Source organism: Lepidochelys olivacea, assembly GCF_965140295.1.
Source record: "Lepidochelys olivacea isolate rLepOli2 genome assembly, chromosome: 21".
NCBI lineage: Eukaryota > Metazoa > Chordata > Testudines > Cheloniidae > Lepidochelys > Lepidochelys olivacea.
Window position 1 is genome coordinate 18,739,627 of NC_140431.1, and position 13,765 is coordinate 18,753,391.

The 13,765-nt window shown below is 46.6% G+C and overlaps 1 protein-coding gene across 3 annotated transcripts in view; it reads left to right on the plus strand.

Annotated features, from left to right (window-relative positions):
• Positions 1 to 13,765, plus strand: part of LZTR1 (leucine zipper like post translational regulator 1) — a 289,726-nt gene that overhangs the window by 215,994 nt on the left and 59,967 nt on the right. For all 3 annotated transcript variants that reach the window (XM_084611172.1, XM_084611173.1, XM_084611171.1), the window contains one exon: positions 4,086 to 4,242. In XM_084611172.1, coding sequence (XP_084467298.1) covers positions 4,086 to 4,242 — 157 coding nt within the window. The remainder of the gene's footprint in view (positions 1 to 4,085; positions 4,243 to 13,765) is intronic.

The following is a 13,765-nucleotide window of genomic DNA, read 5'->3' on the forward strand; positions in this document are numbered from 1 at the left end:
GATTTTAGTCACCACCCTTCGAGATCCCTGAGACCAGTCACGTATCTTCAATTACCTGCCACCCTTAACAATCTCCTTTAACAGCTTCCAGTTAACTTAACTAATTGCCCTTCACACCTTCCATTCTGATGCCTGCTTCTTAGACTTGCTGACTCTGTCTTAATTGCTTCTCCATTCAAAAGCTAACTGTCCCTACATGTGCTCCCTCAGATACTTTGTAACATGTTTTGGCATGCCCTCTCATATACAATGTATCCAGCATGTCCCCTTATACAACGCTATACTTATATAATGTTATACTTCCACACTGCTTACATCAACTCATAGGTTAGGGGACATGCAAGCCCTTATGGATGGTCCACCTGACATGACATTCCATAAAGATAGGCCTCACTCCAAATTCCTGCCTAATATTGTTTCTGATTTTTATTTAAATCAGTTGCTTCCCTGCCCAGTTTTCTCCCTCAAGTGCTACTCTCACACCAGGGGGAAGCCAAATGGCACACCCTTTGACATAGTAGGGCTCTAACATACTACCTGGATGGGATCACATCCTTCACAAGATCCCACAGACTGTGTGTAGCCTTTTCAGATAGGGTTAAGGTTCAAGCCACTTCCACCCAAAGGTTGTCCAAATAGATAACTAACTATATTAGATCCTGTTATGAAGTAGCTAGGGTAGATTTCACTTGGATGTTTTGGGGTTCACTCAGGCCAGACAGGGGTTTGATCAATATCTGCCTTTTAACCCTGGGTGTCTTGTGACTGTGCAGCTTTTGTCCAGAGCTTTGACCCCAACAGCCAGCCAGCGGCCCACAAGGCTCACTTTGCCTTTGCCCAACTTGGTTACTTCAGAAGAAGTCTGCTTTTCTGAAGTCCAGGGTCCGTATTCTGCTGCTTTCCTTTCTTCCTTGTGTCAGGATCCTGAACTCGACCATCTCATGGTCACTGCCTCCCAGGTACCCATCCACTTTTGCTTCCCCTACTAATTCTTCCCGGTTTGTGAGCAGCAGGTCAAGAAGAGCTCTGCCCCTAGTTGGTTCCTCCAGCACTTGCGCCAGGAAATTGTCCCCTACCCTTTCCAAAAACTTCCTGGATTGTCTGTGCACCACTGTATTGCTCTCCCAGCCGACATCAGGGTGATTGAAGTCTCCCATGAGAACCAGGGCGTGCGATCTAGTAGCTTCTGCGTGTTGCCTGAAGAAAGCCTCGTCCACCTCATCCCCCTGGTCCGGTGGTCTATAGCAGACTCCCACCACGACATCACCCTTGGTGCTCACACTTCTAAACTTAATCCAGAGACTCTCAGGTTTTTCTGCAGTTTCATACCGGAGCTCTGAGCAGTCATACTGCTCTCTTACATACAGTGCAACTCCCCCACCTTTTCTGCCCTGCCTGTCCTTCCTGAACAGCTTATATCCATCCATGACAGTACTCCAGTCATGGGATTTATCCCACCAAGTCTCTGTTATTCCAATCACATCATAATTCCTTGACTTTGCCAGGACTTCCAGTTCTCCCTGCTTGTTTCCCAGGCTTTGTGCATTTGTATATAGGCACTTGAGATAACCCGCTGATCGCCCCTCTTTCTCAGTGTGAGGCAGGAGCCCTCCCCTCTCACACACTCCTGCTCGTGCTTCCTCCCGGTATCCCACTTCCACACTTACCTCAGGGCTTTGGTCTCCTTCCCCTGGTGAACCTAGTTTAAAGCCCTCCTCACTAGGTTAGCCAGCCTGCTCACGAAGATGCTCTTCCCTCTCTTCATTAGGTGGAGCCCGTCTCTGCCTAGCACTCCTCCTTCTTGGAACACCATCTCATGGTCAAAGAATCCAAAGCCTTCTCTCCGACACCACCTGCATAGCTATTCGTTGACTTCCATGATTCAGTCTCCTGTCTCTCTCAGGGATGCAAGAACTATGTTAGTTCTGTCTCCTGAGTTCAGTCTCAGGATAACCCCCACTCGATTTAGCTTGATGGCTTTGTTTAGTGCTAATATGTAAACTAAGGCTAAACAAATTTGTTAGTCTAAGACAAATTGGTTTATTGGCTTTACCTGGGCTAGACCATCTGGTCTTAAACATGCTCTAATAACATTATAGAGAACATTTATAATTTCATATATAATGTTACATATGTTTCACAAACATATGTAACCACTTCCCCTCTGCCCAGTGGGTGCTCGACCCCCTGGCCCTGCTTCTTCCCACCCCTGCACCGCCCTTGCCCCACCCCCATTCCACCCCCTTCCACCAAGTACCCACCCCTGCCCTGCCTCTTCTCGGCCTCCTCCCCAGAGCGTGCCACATCCCCATTCTTCCCCCTCCCGGAAAGTCCTTAGCACCGCCAAACACCTGTTAGGCGACGGGCAGGCTGGAAGTGCTGGGAGGGAGGGGAAGGAGCAGGGACGCAGTGCACTTGGGTGGGGGGAGGAGAAGGAGGTGAGGATTGGGGAGGTTGGCTGCTGGTGGATGCGGAGCACCCACTAATTTTTCCCCATGGGTCCTCCAGCCCGGAGCACCCAAGGAGTCAGCACCTATGTTCACAATTATATTATTGACCAGGGTGGTGTTAGCTTTCAAGGCATGTTTTGTACAAATGTTATTGCAGTAATGCTTAGGATGTGAATACATGTGTGCCTTGGGTCACATTCACCCATGCTCATGAGAGCTCATTCCACCAGAGCTCAGGCGGTTTCTTCAGCTTCTATATGAAACATCCCTATTTCAAAATTTGCATGTCAGTGACGTGCGGATCAGTCCACACTTTTACCATGACTCGTCCTTAGTTGAAACTTCAAGATCAGACTCCCACTTTGGTAGAGCTGTCTTGCATTCATTATTTAATTAGGACTCCAAGAACCCATAGTAAGGTCACTGCTTGATAGTCATCAGAAGTGGAATCTGTGTGGACAGTCACTTGAAGAAGAAGGAACAGTTATTTACCTTGTAACACACCTTCAAGGTGTGTTATTCACATGGCTTACACAATCCACTTCCTTTCTGTATCTACTGTTTCCTGCTCTTCTGGGATTGTGTATTGGCAAAGGAACTGAGGGATCATTAGGCCTACTCTGTCCTTTATGGGTACATTTACACTGCAATAAAAGACCCCTGAATTAGGCTCATGGGGCTCGGGCTGCGGGGCTATAAAATTGCAGGGTAGAAGTTTGGGCCTGGGCTAGAGCCTTTGCTCTGAGACTCTGTAAGAGGGGAGGCCTGGGCTCTAGTCTGATCCTGAATGTCTGCACTGCCACTTCTAGTCCCGCAGCTGGAACCCCATAAGCCTGAGTCAGTTGATCCAGGCTCTGAGACTCAATTCTGTGAGTTTATCATTGCATTGTAGACGTATTGTATGTCCTCAGGTGTGAGGCATGAGAATGTCCAGGGCACAGACAATGGATACTGTTGGCCAGAAAGAATCAAATTTCACACATACAGGGTGCATGTGCCCCGGAAGTGAAATCTAGGTGGACAACACCTCTTTAAGAACTATGACAGGTTTCAGAGTAGCAGCCGTGTTAGTCTGTATTCACAAAAAGAAAAGGACGACTTGTGGCAATTGGTTAGTCTGTAAGGTGCCACAAGTCCTCCTTTTCTTTTTAAGAACTATGGTTACCGTAAGATATCATTCTTTATACACGGATGAATATGTTACAAGATGCTACACATCTGAACTAAAGGTTTGGAATAAAAATGTGTGATGTCAAATATAGCATCATTTGAGAGATTACGTGATTGTGTAAGCACAGTGTGTCATAACACATACACTTATGTGGGTAGAGGCAAAGTTGTGCATTCAGCCTTAACTTGGGCATTCCATTTTGAGTGCTTAATTTTATGCATAAATAATGTTGCATTGACAAAGCTTTTTGTATTTAATATCAGAAAGAATAACCAAGATTATGCTATCACGTGATACTGATTTCTCAGGATTCTGGTGAAAAACCATTGAGTTCTCTTCTCATGGTTAATACTGTTGGGAATCTTCAGTGGGGATTTTGGAATGGATGCTTTGTAATGGTTTTTCTTCTGTTCTGTATAAAATTACAGAATTTCCTCAGATGAGACTGTTTTTCGCTTTTTAAGGAACACTGCCTGAACTTTGTGGTTAAAGAGTCACATTTTAATCAGGTAATAATGATGAAGGAATTTGAGCATCTTTCCTCATCCCTGATAGTGGAGATAGTACGAAGAAAACAGCAACCTCCTCTTCGAACACATTCCGATCAGCCTCTGGATATTGGTAATGTATTTTCCTTCCTGAACTAATAATCACACTGTTTTCTTGAGACTCTAACATGACTTGGGCATTGTCTACACTCAGGAATAGCAGATTACTCGCCATTGATTGCTCAGTCTAGCGTCACCCATATTGCCTCCTAAGTGCATACAAGGACATGCTAATATTTGCACCGGCTAAGCTTCAGGATTGCTGACATTCTATCAGAAACAGAGCTGATCACAGTGATTCCCATTTGTGACCTTTGGGCTCAATTGTTTCTACTGACTATATCTGATAATGAGTCCTGAGAAAGCTCCAGCTAGTCGCAATACAACCTGGCTGCCCATTTAAGGTCAGCTCAAGGTAATGAAAGTCCTCCATTGGATTGGCCCTAGGTACCTAAGAGATCACCTCCCCTTCCACAGCCACAGCCTCCTGCAAAAGGTGTGTTCCATGGGAACAGTGAAACCATCAAGTAATAAATAGTGGGAGGCTCCTGAATGCAGAAGACAGAACTGTCACAGGAGCAAGACCTAGGTTGTGGAACTAATTCCCCCAATAGGTAAGAGTGACCACAGGACCCACTGAATTAGGAAAGAAATGCAAATTCATCTCTTTGCATTATCCTTCCCTCGGTAAGGTTTAAATTCACCCATGCTCATATGTATGTGCACGCTCCAGCTATTTCTCATAAGGGCTGGGAAGGAAGGAAGGAAAGAAGGAAGAAAAGAGAGTTTGCTATAGTTTCTTCTATTTTTAAATACTTACAATGGAAAGCCATTCAGGTCCCTAGATAGACACCTCCTGATCCCTAGTGACATGTTCCACAGCTGGGAGCCCTCTGCTAAAATGTTGTTTGCCCCTGCACTCCATTAGCTGAAGTATCCCTGAAGAGCTGTATAGAGAAATGTGCTCCATGATGTGGACCATACCATTCAGCTTATTTCATAGAATCATACAATATTAGGGTTGGAAGGGACCTCAGGAGGTCATCTAATCCAACCCCCTGCTCAAAGCCGGACCAATCCCCAACTAAATCATCCCAGCCAGGGCTTTGTCAAGCCTGACCTTAAAGACTTCTAAGGAAGGAGATTCCATCACCTCCCTAGGTAATGCATTCCAGTGTTTCACCACCTTTCTAGTGAAAAAGTTTTTCCTAATATCCAACCTAAACCTCCCCCACTGCAACTTGAGACCATTACTCCTTGTTCTGTTATCTGCTACCACTGAGAACAGTCTAGAGCCATCCTCTTTGGAACCCCCTTTCAGGTAGTTGAAAGCAGCTATCAAATCCCCCCTCATTCTTCTCTTCTGCAGACTAAACAATCCCAGTTCCCTCAGCCTCCCCTCAGCCTCTCCTCATAAGTCATGTGTTCCAGTCCCCTAACCATTTTTGTTGCCCTCCGCTGGACGTTTTCCAATTTTTCCACATATTTCTTGTAGTGTGGGGCCCAAAACTGGACACAGTACTCCAGATGAGGCCTCACCAATGTCGAATAGAGGGGAACGATCACATCCCTCGATGTGCTGGCAATGCCCCTACATATACATCCCAAAATGCCATTGGCCTTCTTGGCAACAACGGCACACTGTTGACTCATATCCAGCTTTTCGTCCACTGTCACCCCTAGGTCCTTTTCTGCAGAAGAACTATTCCTTGGAAAATGTTTGTCATCTTGACACCTGTGAGAAGTGGGGTGGTCAGAGAAAGGCCAGGGCTTAGCATTGTGAAAGGGAGGGTGAGCTAAGTCAGTCTGCAATTTATAAAGTTTCCTCTGATGAGACTGTTTTTCATTTTTTAAGGAACACTGCGTGAACTTTGTGGTTAAAGACTCCAGAGGGGAGAGGAGGATGGGTAATTCCTGCTGCAGGTCTGATGAGGCAGGGTGGTAGGTTGAACCCCACTTTGGGGCTAAGAAGATTCATGGGTTTGACCTATGCCCTGCTGCAGGCTTCAGGATAGGAGTGTCAGTGCACACTAATTACTGCTACCAGATTAAAAAGAGTGATGGGGCATAATAAGCCTGCTGTTGAGGCCCTTATACCAATGGCATGTGTGGCAGAGCCTGTATGTAACAGGATAGCCTGTGTCCAGAATCAGGGCATGGGCAGTAAAGTCCAGTGGTTAGAGCTTTAGGTGGTGGAGCCTGAAGCAGGTGAGTTGGTAGCTGGGGTCTGGAGCCTAGGATCAATCTGGAGTCAATAGCCAGGAGCTGTAGCCAAGGGTTAAGCTGGAGTCAATAGCTAGGAACCATAAATGAGGCAAGAAAGCAAGAATGATTAGGGGTCTGTCTCAGCAGCAGTTCAGGGATCTGGATTGGTGCACATACAATTTCCTGGAACTCCCTTCAGGCTTAAATAGTAGGTCTGGGACAATCAGAGATATAGGGTGGGGCTGCCAGTCGTCAGTACCGTGGGTGGCACTCCCCACAGTGACTGGTCTCCTGGGATGCCTTCTGGCAGTGTGGAAGGGCCACCTGCTTGGCCTCCAGCAGATGTGGTTTCAAGTCCCATGAATCCTTACATTGCCCCTCTTCAGGTGTGCCCTGGGGCACTGAACACAAAGGCCATAATGGTTCAGACCAAAGGTCCATCCAGTTCAGTATCCTGTCTACCAACAGTGGCCAATCCCAGGTGTCCCAGAGGGAGTGAACCTAACAGGTAATGATCTAGTGATCTCTCTCCTGCCATCCATGTCCACCCTCTGACAAACAGAGGCTAGGGACACCATTCCTTACCCATCCTGCTAATAGCCACTTATGGATTTAACCTCCATGAATTTATCCAGTTCTCTTTTAAACCCTGTTATAGTCCTAGCCTTCATAACCTCCTCAGACAAGGAATTCCACAGGTTGACTGTGCGCTGAGTGAAGAAGAACTTCCTTTAGTTTTATTAAACCTGCTACCCATTAATTTCATTTGTTGGCCCCTAGTTCTTATATTATGGGAACAAGTAAATACTTTTCCTTATTCACTTTCTCCACCCCATTCATGATTTTATAAACCTCTATCATATCCCCATCCTTAGTCTCCTCTTTTCCAAGCTGAAAAGTTCTAGCCTCTTTAATCTCTCCTCATGTGGGACCCATTTCAAACCCCTAATCATTTTAGTTGCCCTTCTCTGAAGTTTTTCTAATGACAGTATATCTTTTTTGACATGAGACGACCACATCTGTACACAGTATTCAAGGTGTGGGCATACCGTGGATTTATATAAGGGCAATAAGATATTCTCTGTCTTATTCTCAATCCCTTTGTTAATGATTCCTAACATCCCGTTTGCTTTTTTGACTGTCGCTGCACACTGCGTGGACGTCTTCAGAGAACTATCCGCGATGATTCCAAGATCTTTCTCCTGATTAGTTGTAGCTAAATTAGCCCCCATCATATTGTATGTATAGTTGGGATTATTTTTTCCAATGTGCATTACTTTACATTTATCCCCATTAAATTTCATTTGCCATTTTGTTGCCTAATCCATTTAGTTTTGTGAGATCTTTTTGAAGTTCTTCACAATCTGCTTTGGTCTTAACTATCTTGAGCATCTGCAAACTTTGCCATCTCACTGTTTACCCCCTTCTCCAGATCATTTATGAATAAGTTGAATAGGCTTGGTCCTAGGACTGACATCACTAGTTACCCCTCTCCATTCTGAAAATTTACCATTTATTCGTACCCTTTGTTCCTGGTCTTTTAATCAGTTCTCAATCCATGAAAGGATCTTCCCTCTTATCCCATGACAACTTAATTTACGGAAGAGCCTTTGGTGAGGGACCTTGTCAAAGGCTTTCTGGAAATCTAAGTATACTATGTCCACTGGATCCCCCTTGTCCACATGTTGTTTGACCCCTTCAAAGAACACTAATAGATTAATAAAATATGATCTTCTATGTGCCTGACAATTTTATTCTTTACTATTGTTTCAACTAATATGCCCGGTACTAATGTTAGACTTACTGGTCTGTAATTACCAGGATCACCTCTAGAGCCCTTCTTAAATATTGGCGTTACATTAGCTATCTCCCAGTCATTGGGTACAGTAGCTGATTTAAAGGACAGGTTACAGACCATAGTTAATAGTTCTGCAATTTCACATTTGAGTTCTTTCAGTACTCTTGCGTGAATGCCATCTGGTCCCGGTGACTTGTTACTGTTAAGTTTCTCAATTAATTCCAAAACCTCCTCTAGTGACACTTCAATCTGTGAGAATTTCTCAGATTTGTCACCTACAAAAGACGGTGACAAAAGATTGTCATGCCAGGTTTTTGTGGGTGACATTAATGAAAGTCTTTTACAAGTTCAGGGGCATGAATGTTACTGGCAGGCTCCCAGTACTACTCTTTGGGGCCATAGCCTTCCCAGTCTACGAGGTACCACAATAATCTGGAGCCCAATCCTCAGACACCTCGTTGCCCTGAACTGGAACTAGTAAGGTGATGGCTGTGTTCAGTCAGGGAAGAGATTTTCAGTGGGTGCTTTCAAGAGGGAAATATGGAAGACTGGGTACAATTTGAGGTTGTGGAGTTTGAAAGCAACAGTTGATTTTCTGATAAATATATAGGGTCCAAGCAATTGGTGGTCTAGCTTGAGAGATGGCCTGCCCATGTTGCAATGCTTAGCAGATAACCAGATCTTCTGGCCTACATAAAAGATCAGTTCCTCCTGTCTCCGGCAGTCTTCTTAATGTCCTTGACATGCCCCGTTAGTTCTGGAATGTGGTGGATCCTTAAACTAAGTTGGTAGCTGACAGGTTTGGGGAGGCTGCTGGTAGTTAACATAGTTAACAAAAAAAAGAGCTTCGCTCGATCTGCTGGCAGTGCTTCTACTATTGCAGCCCAATATGCCGTTAGCCTTCTTGGCAACAAGGGCACACTGTTGACTCATATCCAGCTTCTTGTCCACTGTAATCCCCAGGTCCATTTCTGTAGAACTGCCGCTTAGCCAGTCGGTCCCCAGCCTGTAGCAGTGCATGGGATTCTTCCATCCTAAGTGCAGTACTCTGCACTTGTCCTTGTTGAACCTCATCAGATTTCTTTTGACCCAATACTCCAATTTTTCTAGGTCCCTCTGGACCTATCCCTACCCTCCAGTGTATCTACCTCTCCCCCATCTTAGTGTCATCCGTGAACTTGCTGAGGGTGCAATCCATTGCCTTTAGGCAGTGACTCCACTCTTCAAATGTGGATTTAATCGCAAGCAATTCCTTATAGAGGATTTTGTACTTTTTTTCTGTGTGTTTTAGCTTCCATGAGTGTTATGTGCAGCAGGTGCTGGGGCCCGTGCATCTGAGAGAGTGTGACCTATATGGTCACATTAGATGCATCGGCTTCCACTAAGAACTCTCTAACTGAATCAGGATGCACCTAAATAGGAGCAGTGGTGAAGCTGATTTTGAGCTGTTTGAAGGCTTCGTGAGCCTCAGATAACCAAACAAATTTGACAGTCTTGCAGAGGAGGGATGTCAAGCCAACTGTTCACTGTGAGAACCCTGGAATGAAGTGGTGATAGAAATTGGTGAAATGTAGGAAACACTGCACTTCCCAAGTACTCCTAGTTGTAGACAGCTTTCATCTTATTTGGCTTCATGCAGAGCGCATGTACCCCAAAAGCTCTGCAGAGGATTGGTTGAAGGTTCACTTTTCCAGTTTTGTATATAGACTATGCTGCTGCTACCTCTCCTGGCCGGTCCTGATGTGGTGTTTGTGCTGCCCTGGATTCTCCAAAAAGACAAATATAATCTAAATAGACAACAATTTATTGATCCAGAATGTCCCTAAATACATCATTGATGAAGTGTTGCAAGATCACAGGGACATTACCAAATGTTCAGTCCAAAGAATATTACCAGGTATTCAAAGTATCTGTAACAAGTTCGCAAAGCAGCCTTCCATTTATCCCTGGTCTAGATGTGTATTAGATTGTATGCCCACCAGAGGTCTTGTTTGGTGAATATCCATGAGTATCTTACATCATCCAGCAAGTCAGAGATTAAGGACGGAGGGTACCAGTTCCAAATTATCCATTGGTTCAAAGCCTCATAGTCTCTAAAGAGGTGCAGAGTCCTGTCTTTCTTCTTTGCGAAGAAGGCCAGGGTCCCTGCGGGAAATGTTGAGAAGCAAATAAACCCTTGGGCCAGGTTTTCTTGAATATTTGCCAAAAGAGCTACTGGTTCTGGTTCGGACATCGTGTAAATATGGCCATAGGGAACCTTCACCCCAGGTTGTAGGACAACAAGGAAGTCATAGTCTCAGTGCAGAGGCAACATGTCCACATTCTTTTTTTGAAGATGCCTGCATAATCCTAGTATTTATCAGGAATGTGGGGGGTCGGACCCAGGCGTGGTTTGGTTTGGCCAGTTGCTGTGAGCCCCAGCACACGTGGAGGTGCACTCAGTATTGCCTGGGACTGACCCCTGGACGTGCAACTGTTACTATGGAGGCAGGCCTGCTGACATGCTCAATGCTGAAATGCCGGGGATAGATCACACTGAACTGCAGGATTACATGGGGTTCCTGAATTATTGCTTCCAGGGGCACTGTCTTAGAATCATAGAATCTCAGGGTTGGAAGGGACCCCTGAAGGTCATCTAGTCCAACCCCCTGCTCGAAGCAGGACCAATTCCCAGTTAAATCATCCCAGCCAGGGCTTTGTCAAGCCTGACCTTAAAAACCTGTAAGGAAGGAGATTCTACCACCTCCCTAGGTAACACATTCCAGTGTTTCACCACCCTCTTAGTGAAAAAGTTTTTCCTAATATCCAATCTAAACCTTCCCCACTGCAACTTGAGACCATTACTCCTCGTTCTGTCATCTGCTACCATTGAGAACAGTCTAGAGCCATCCTCTTTGGAACCCCCTTTCAGGTAGTTGAAAGCAGCTATCAAATCCCCCCTCATTCTTCTCTTCTGCAGGCTAAACAATCCCAGCTCCCTCAGCCTCTCCTCATAAGTCATGTGTTCTAGACCCCTAATCATTTTTGTTGCCCTTTGCTGGACTCTCTCCAATTTATCCACATCCTTCTTGTAGTGTGGGGCCCAAAACTGGACACAGTACTCCAGATGAGGCCTCACCAATGTCGAATAGAGGGGAACGATCACGTCCCTCGATCTGCTCGCTATGCCCCTACTTATACATCCCAAAATGCCATTGGCCTTCTTGGCAACAAGGGCACACTGCTGACTCATATCCAGCTTCTCGTCCACTGTCACCCCTAGGTCCTTTTCTGCAGAACTGCTGCCTAGCCATTCGGTCCCTAGTCTGTAGCGGTGCATTGGATTCTTCCATCCTAAGTGCAGGACCCTGCACTTATCCTTATTGAACCTCATCAGATTTCTTTTGGCCCAATCCTCCAATTTGTCTTCTGGGTTACCGGCCCCAATGACAAGAGTGTCCCATTGCTGGTTTCCAAAATGTCTGGTATGGACTCCTGCCAGACGGTGATTTGCAGAGCTTGGGCTGTCTTGGAATTTGTGAAATTGGCAGTAGCCCTGGAAACAGTGAGTGCCCACAGCAATGGCAGCTGTCAAGTTTTGCCACGGAGGCACAGCTAACTTGGAACCTGAAGATGCAGGAAATGTCTGGGTGGGCCTGTCAAGACTTGGGGGCAGGGGTCAGTCCTGAGTGTATTTTTGTGGTTGTGCCCAAGCCAAGACCCACTATGAAGTCCAAGCTTGGTCATTTCCTGATCCCTTCCTGGCTGGGGTCCATGATGCATGAAGCAAGTATGTGTTCTGACTCACCGCAGTAGTAGTGCAAGCTTGTTTGTGCCAAGGTTGCTCCTTCTCCTTGGTGGTCAAGCGTTGGCAGTCCACGTTGACCTGCATGTGTTCAGGGGATGAGCTCGAGGGTGCTAGTGCAAGATGTGGGCAAGAACTGGGTAGAACCCCTCTTTTCCTCTCTCTGCTTCTGTAGCCCATTGTCAATGTGGATGGCTAGATCAGTGAAGGTGTCCAGGCCCGTGGTGGCTTCCACACATTCTGAACCTCTTCACTGAGTCCTCACTGAGTCTGGTAGATCTGGGCTACTTCATTCCACTTGATGTCATCCACAAGCCATCAGAAATGTGCAGCCTACAAGGCAGCTGGCCCTTGTCCCTGTGTGAAGTTCTGCAGGGCAGCTTCAGCGATCACATGCACCAAGGGTAATAAAAAATCATAGACAAGGCTCAGTGCTGGACTGTTCTGCTGGAGCAGGGGGGAGGCCCAAACCAGTGCCTCACCTGTCAGAAACTAATTACCAATCCCACCTTGGCCTGACTGAGGGGGTAGGTCTGGGGGTGGAGCAGAAACAATGAAGACACTGGTTAAGGAATTTTCAGGGGTCTCCATCAAACCACAGGTCCTGGCTTGTATAGCGGCGCTATCACTCACACCATGTGTGATGTATCTCCTTATGCATGGGTTGCTTGTGGAGGGTTTTCTGCAAAAAGTTGCAGCACCTGGGCCTACAGAGCTGAAATCTCTGCTTGTACGTGGGCGACCTGTGCCTGCAGATCCGGTGCCCCTATGGGACAATGGAATGCCTAGTCCCTCCAACTCCTGCTGGAGTGTTGGCCACAGAATGTCGGAGGTGTCTGTGCAAGCTGTCAGGAACCAGGGCATGGGCATTCAGTTCCAGTAGTTAGAGCCATAGGCAGTTGGTCCTGAGTGGTCAAGCCAAGGATCATGTCAAGTTCCATAACTGGGAACCAGAGCCTAGGGTCAAGCTAGGGTCAATAGCCTACTGAGCTGAAGCTGAAGGTTAAACTGGCATCAATAGTCAAGAACCAGAACCAAGGGGTAAGCCAGAGTCAGCAGCTAGGAACCAGAGCTGAGGGTCAGGCCTTAGTCAATAGCCACGGGTTAAGCCAGAATCAATAGCCAGGAACTGGAGGGCAAGGCAAGGAGGCAGAAACTGGGAATGAGGCAAGGGAGCAGGAACCAGGAGCCAAGCAAGGGACCAGGAACAAGGCAGGGTCTGTCTCAACAGCATGTCGGGGATCTACTTTGTTTCTCAGATAACTTTCTGGTACTCCTGCCTTGTTTAAACACTTGGTCTGAGTCAATCAGATGTTGACGGAGGGGCTGCCAATAATTTCTATTGTGGGCAGCACTTCCTACAGTGACTGTCTCCCAGGAAGTATGATGTGCTCAACAAGGCTGTCTGGCGGCAGTGTGGAAGCCCTGCCCACTTGGAGCCCCACAGACTGTGGTTTGAGACCAATGAATTCTCACAGTCTGCCTTTTTAAGGGCTAGGAGACCTGTTCAGTTAGCCCTACCTGTGCTATAATTAACTGCATCCCAGCCTGAAGGGGAAGGACTGAAGGGGTCGTGTATTAGTGTGGCAAATACTAGGCCTTACAATAAAAAGGGCATAAGAGAACACAATCAGAAGGAAGCTGGGATAAAAACCCAGTTTTGGCTCCTTTGGGAAGCCCCGTGTAGCGAGGCCGAGTGGCCTCCCTCCGAGTGGGAGAGTGAGGGACCATTACACTCCCCTTGGAGGGCAGAGCCTAGATCGTCCCGCCCCCCTCACCGGAAGTACCAGAGCGTGGCTGGAAGGCAGG